At 44.0% G+C, this 7,020-nt stretch overlaps 1 protein-coding gene across 3 annotated transcripts in view; it reads left to right on the top strand.

Moving 5' to 3' along the window:
- The first annotated feature begins 615 nt into the window (after positions 1-615).
- Positions 616-7,020, top strand: part of TMEM196 (transmembrane protein 196) — a 105,280-nt gene continuing 98,875 nt past the window's right edge. For 2 of the 3 annotated variants that reach the window (XM_075316724.1, XM_075316726.1), the window contains exon 1: positions 618-1,488. In XM_075316724.1, the coding sequence (XP_075172839.1) occupies positions 1,318-1,488 (171 nt within the window). In that variant the 5' untranslated portion in view covers positions 618-1,317. Of the gene's footprint in view, positions 1,489-7,020 lie in introns of all 3 variants that reach the window. The other variant, XM_075316725.1, reaches the window with a different exon arrangement.

Here is a 7,020-nt window from a genome sequence, read left to right as displayed (position 1 = left end):
CATCATGATACGATTTGATACACCTACTCTATCGGAATCTTTATCATATTTTGTTATAGCGCTTTTGGACACGTTTTTATTTTGCATAATTACGAAGAGGAGCTATCAATAGAATTGAGCGGTATATAAGGCTTTATTTTAGAGTTCTTTTACTGAGTGATGTGCAAAACAGCGGTGAGAGATGTAAAATTTCCTGCAGTCATAATGATGATCACATCTCACGGTATTTCTCCAAAAGCCAAAACTATTAAGGAGCTGTTAGTTGTGTGATTCCCAGTATAATGTGGTATATTCTTCCTTACAACTCCAAACACATAGAGTCAGTTTAATTATAACCGTTGTAGTCGGGAGCCTAAACCTTACTGTATTTCAGGCTTCCGGGCTGTGTCATCAGCTGCTGTCCATGTGCTCTTCTGATCAATACACGAGACATTTCATGTAACATTCATCATGTGCCTGGCTGTTCCTCGGAATATACAATTCATTATAGATAGTTTGTTATAAGATCTGCTATATTAACCAAGAACTTCTACAGCGTCTCACAAGCTGCACAGTTTCCATCTCCACATCGAATGTCTGATAAAGGCAGAGGTGATAAATCTCCTGCCCCCTGCTGCTGCTATTACAGAGGCTCTGCAATTCCAAGAGGAACAGCTCTTTAAATTGCCTGTGTCTCCTCATCCTGCTGGAGACACCCACCTCTTTATGCTGCCTTAGGCAGTGCCTAATCTTACCTAATGGAATAGCCCTCCCTGCCTGGTACATAAAACCTCAGTCTGCAATAGTGACACAAGAGACAAACTAGCAGTGACTCCAGTGTAGGTTGAACATGATAGATGTAGTCGACATGAAATTTAATGAAGGCGACTGAACGAGAGCTTCTTATATAGAGGAAAAGCTGCTCTGAGAAGTGGATGGTTTAGCACTCTGGACAGCGTCTCATTGCCAAAGGAAAACAGAAGAGTAAAGGAGAAGGTTCAGCACTCTGGACAGCAACTTGATCCACGGAAAGGCGATAGAGGGAATTGGAGTCTTCAGCACTCTGGACAACCACTGCTCATACAATGAAGACTGGATGGTTGATCTGATGATTGTCCGATTACTTGTGTTATCACACTGAAGTTTACCTTCGACACAAGGAGTTTTTCTTCTTTCTTTGTAAAAAGGAGCGTGATTTATCATGTACCATCAAATAATATGCCTTGTAAGAAAAGTTTGCGTATAAGCAGATCAGAAAATTCAAGAAACTCCTCTGAAGGTTGAGCGTCAATACTTGGCTTTTTTGGTTAATCTGAAAGGAATGATGACTGGAGAAGCATGTGCACCAGTAGCCAAATCATTGGAAGCCTCTTGGTGCTCTCTTTGTTGGAGATAGGACTGGGCTTGTCCAGTGTGGCTGTGGGAACTGTCACTTTTGTCAGGGTGAAGACTACGATGGATCCATCACCACAGCTGGGAGACTCTTCTCCGGTATGGAGCGGGGCGTGTGTACGTTAGTCATTTCACTATCTTTTCACTTTTATTGATCACAAATTTGCTTAGGATAGTCATATATTCATAATTAACACCATAATACAGTAGTGTATCATTGCAAGTGAATGTGAGTGCAAGAAATAATTGTTTTAACAGTGTTATTTAGTATTTTTAGTGATGTTATTTATTATTATTAGTGATGAGCGAGCACTGCCTTGCTTGGGTGTTCTGTACTCGTAGCGACTAGTGATGAGCAAGCACTACCATGCTCGGTGTTCAGTACTCGTAATGAGCAGTATGACGCTCAGATGGGCGCGACTTGACTACCCAAGTATAATGGAAGTCATTGGGGAATTTGAGCATTTTTCTGCGATATCTTCCGGAAAAATTCTAGAGTTAGCCATTGACTTGCATTATACTCAGTTACTCGAGTCATGCTCGTCCGAGTGTCAAACTGCTTGTTACGAGGATCAAGCACCCGAGCATGGTAGTGCCTGCTCATCACTAGTCGTTATGAGTACCGAGCATGGTAGTGCCCGCTCATCACTAATTATTATTAATATCATTATTGCACCACTTAGTGATATAAGTAATATACTTTGAATGTGACCTTTGCATTTTGGGTGGTAACGGAGCTGTTGCAAGCGTGTATAATGTATGATCACAAAAGCATTACTCAGAAAAACATATTCAATATTCTCTTAGTTTTACTTTTGTTGGCCGTACTTTATGCACGGGGGGTTACAGTAAACCCATATATCATTGTCATCTGTATCAAGATAATCTAATACATTCATAGATATTTTTAGCTCACCCATTTTCCATCTAAATGCTGGTTCCCTGAGAGTACTGAATGTCATGCCTGGTTTGCTGGGTATAAGACAAGTGAGACAATCAATGGAAATGCAATATGTTAGAGGTTATATGTAGCAAACCTTCTGATTATTAGTCTGGTTAAATATGTCATGCAATATGTTGTCAGTTACATATTATATAGTCAAAGCCAAAAATGAGGCATCTAATCATTGTAACACAATATTGCTGTGTTATATGTTGACATTTCTTGAGATCTGAGATTATATGCTGACTCACAGAACTATTAAAAAGGAAGAGCCAAGAAAAGTGATGCCACCATATACTGAATATAGGCTACACAGATTGATGTTCAGTGTCCAAAAACCATTACTAAAAACTCCAGCCAGATACTTTATCCTAAATAATGTTACAGTATAGGGAAAGTAATGGCGCTGTCACTTTGTGCTTGGGCGAGTTTTAGTGAGTGTAAACAATGGGATCCTTACTTTTCATAGAGGAAACTGACACATACTGGAGGACATTTTTTTGCATTTATATGAATAAATCTTTTATATAAGGAGATGTTTTATGTTTTAAGTGTCTTCTCGCATAGCTAATGTTAGTTGTTGAAAACTGTAAAAATCTGAGCAGCATATGGGGCTACATACAGTAGTTGCAGGCTGGTCAGGGTGCCCAGGAGACCACTGTCCACTGTTGAAAGTGACTCCAATGAGCACATAAGCATCAGAACAGCAATGGAAAAAGTGGCTTGGACTGATGAATTATGTTTTCTTCCAAGTACATATATAGTATTTAGGACAAAAAAAGGAAAGCATAAAGATCTGAGCGACTTTGTCAAGGATCACATTGTGGTGTCTAGACAACTGGCTCAGAGCATGTAGGAAACTGCAGGTCTTGTGGGGTGCTTCAGGTATGCAGGAGTGGTATAAAGGACAGCCGAAGACCTGGCAATAGTGTAACTGGCATTCTAGTCTATTTGATGAGTCTTTAATGACATTCCGATCCTACAGAAGAGTTACTGGTGACTTTGATAGAAAGGTAGATAGGGATAACAATTCCGACTGGGTGGTGCACAAGTAGGTTCCAAACCCATATGTCTTATCAAGTAATACTTGGCACTCAATAGGTGATTTTCTTCAATTTATTTTAAATATTCAGAAAGTAAACAGGCATAAACGTTTCCACCAATGTAATGGGCGCCCATTACACCACCGGTGGATACTGTGCTCTGCACACACCGCTCAATCATCCTGATTCCAGTGATAACTAAACATGTCTGCACACTGATGAAGGTCGCCTGACCAAAACATATGTGCCTGTTTAATTTCTGGATATTTAAAATAAATTCAACAAAAGCACCTAATGAGTGCCAAGTATTACATGATCTGATAGAAAGGTGTCAGAACCATATTTTTTTCATTGCTTCATGGTCCAGTTCTGCTGCATATGTGCACGTTGTGGTCCCTTTAAATGGGGAATAGGGGTCTCATGGGCTCTCTGACAAGTTGGCAGCAGTGTACTCCTATAAGCAGCAAACTACGATGTACTGTGTGCTCTTACACCTTAATATCAGATTCACCAGTAACGTTTTTTGCAATTTCTGCTACAATTCTGTAGGATCGGACCATACTAACTTCCCCTTGTGGCTGGATCAATTAGACTAGAGTGCCAAAGGCGTTGTTGGTGGGCCTTCATGTGTCAGTGCTTCAATGCTTTTACATGCCAGCCCATTTCATCAATTTTGCTTCAATGTTTTGTACTTTGAACATATAGGGGCATTGCTCCCTTTTTTGGGGCTGTGCATTGCATCTATATAGCTTTCCATGTGCAGGTGTGATGCCCTGGACTATTCAGGTTGTCACAGGGTTCTGCACGCTCTTTCTCTTAGTGCAGGATTCAACCACCCGTGGTTCTGGATCTCCATCCTGCAGTACTGCCTCCACCAGCATTCGCAAATCCTAGATACATCTCGCACCACACCTGTCAGGCACACCAGTGGGCTGCTTAAGCAGGAATAGGGCCACCCACCTAGGGGTCAGACAGGGAGGTGGGAGGTGTCAAGTTAGTTCAGTGGTAGCCCTCAAGCTGTGAGGAGTTCTGAGGAAGCTGGGAGTTGTAGCTCCCAGGGAAGAAGCAGACTAGGTCGCAGACGGTGGTCTGGACCTAGAGGAGTCGGACCCCGGTCGCAGGGGATTGAGGCTAGGTGCCTGGGACCTGTCTTGGAGGACGGTCAGCAGCCTGGGCCTAATCACCGGTCCAGGATGAAGGCACGATGGGGTACACGGACCCTATGTCTGGGGGAAGCTTCAGGCGACCCGGCAATTAACCTGCGAAGGACAGCGCCTTTATGGACTGTTCCCACGAAGCTCTGAGATCGGGGGCACTAGTGCAACGAGGGGGATAGGGCTTTCCAAACAAGCAGCCCACTGAAATCCCAAGCGTGAGCCCCTGAGAGCAGGCTCCCTTACTTAGCCATAGTGGGGAGCAGGGCCTGGAAAGCTTCAAGCTAACGGGCCACAAAGGACACTCTAAATTTGTGCCAGGAGGCAGGTCACGGACCACCAGGCAGTGCTGCAGGTGACGGGACCCGGACGAGCTCCCCTCAAGAGACAGCGGCAGTCAGAGACTTGGTTTACCCTGTTGTCTGCGTTATTGCTGAGTGAGTACCCGACTGACCCCTGCTACCAGCGAGCCTGCATTCCCCTGCATCCCACTCCACCACCCAGAGTCCCGGGGTCTTCCCCTACCCGTGGAGGGTAATGTCATCTTGTTGCCCCACTCCATCACCCCGGGTACTCCCAACAACAGCGGCGGTACTCCCAATTACCGTATACCACGGGTGGCGTTACGAACTATATCTATCCCCTGTAAATACCCCCCTTTTCCATTTGAGTGTGGCCCATGCCCCCGGGTCCAGAGACCCTCGAGCCACGAGTAATCACCACCCCCGGATCTGAGCAATTCGACCGCTGCAGGGGCGGCACACAGGTGTTTCAAGGTCAGAGTCTTGCTCTGCCCCCATCAATTTTGAGGCCTGTCGTTATGTAGAGAGGTGAACTACAAAAGTCAGGGTCCATCCTGATTGGGTACACCTTGTTGTAATGGGAAGACTTTTATGCTCTTTTGAGCAAATTAGTGTCAACTAAGCACCCTATGTTATTTACATGTACTATTATTTATTTTATTTATTTACTTACTGCAGGGTATTTGCTCATTTTGATTTTATTCTATGTTCACTTTTACATTCCAGCAATACCCCACAAGGTCAGCACTTTTGTAAATGGACTGACCCAGTCGTCTAACACAATTTGACCATTATCAAAGTCATTAAGATCCTTGCTCTTACCTATTTTCCTGCTGACTATTCACTTATTGACTGATGTAACCCACTCTTTCACATGTGCAATTTCCACAGGATAACGAATGTTATTCACTTAATCTGTCAGTGGTTTTAATATTAAATGATAGGTAGATAATCAATCTATCCCTCTATCTATCTATCTATCTATCTATCTATCTATCTCTCTGTCTATGAATCCACCTGTTAGACATTCCCATTAAGGGTTTTTTTTTTTTTTTTAAATAAACCTGTATATACAGTCTGTGTATATCGTATAGTGTTTAGAGGCAGTATACTCACCTAACACTGCCTTCTTCAGTATCAAGCGCCACTCTTCTCCTTTTCTCAGTGACATCACCGCATTGCAGAATCGCGAGGTCACATTGTGCTCTGCATGACCGAGAAGTGGCTTTTACAATGTAAGTCTATGGAGTGTCAGAACAAGGCTTTATAGACATTTCATTGTTAAAGAAATGTCTGGCTAACACATAGAGCATGGAGTGGGCCGGATAGTCTGAAGATGTCACTGAAAAGAGGAGCTGAACGTCGCTGGATACTTGAGAAAATGGCAGTAGGTGAGTATATCAATACACTCCCACTACTTGCACACATGCAGAGATTAATTCAATTAATTAAAAAAATATTCACAGGACTGCTTCTTTAGTATATTTCTGTTAAAAGTACTATAATTTATTACTGATTTTTGGGTAGCTAACTGGGAGTAGAGGAGCCTGGATTTGTGTCGGGAGCATTGTGTACTGGTTGAACCTCTAAATGTGGAAGTTCAGTTTTAGGGGTACTTTGCACGTTACGACATCGCTAGCATTGGCTAGTAATGTCCAGTGCGATAGCACCCGCCCCCGTCGCACGTGCAATATCTTGTGATTGCTGCCGTAGCGAACATTATCGCTACGGCAGCGTCACACGCACATACCTGGTCGGCGACGTCGCGGTGACTGCCGAACAATCCCTCCTTCAAGGGGAGGTGCGTTCGGCATCACTGCGACGTCACTAAGCATCCGGCCAATAGAAGCGGAGGGGCGGAGATGAGCGGGACGTTACATCCCGCCCACCTTCTCCCTTCCGCATTGCCGTCGGGACGCAGGTAAGGAGATGTTTGTCGTTCCAGCGGCTTCACACACAGCGATGTGTGACACCGCTGGAGCGGCAAACAACATCGTACCTGCAGCAGGAGCGACATTATGAAAATGAACGACGTGACACATCAGCAATTTTTGACTGTTTCACGTTCGTTCATCGTCGCTCCTAGGATTTACACATTGCGATGTCGCTACCGGCGCCGGATGTGCGTAACAACAACCGTGACCCTGACGATATTGCGGTAGTGATGTCGCAATGTGGAAAGTACCCCTTTACTGTTTTGTAATTCT

This window comes from Anomaloglossus baeobatrachus, chromosome 6 (genome assembly GCF_048569485.1).
Source record: "Anomaloglossus baeobatrachus isolate aAnoBae1 chromosome 6, aAnoBae1.hap1, whole genome shotgun sequence".
NCBI lineage: Eukaryota > Metazoa > Chordata > Amphibia > Anura > Aromobatidae > Anomaloglossus > Anomaloglossus baeobatrachus.
Note: the sequence above shows the minus strand (reverse complement) of the source record. Positions and strands in the feature narration are given on the sequence as shown.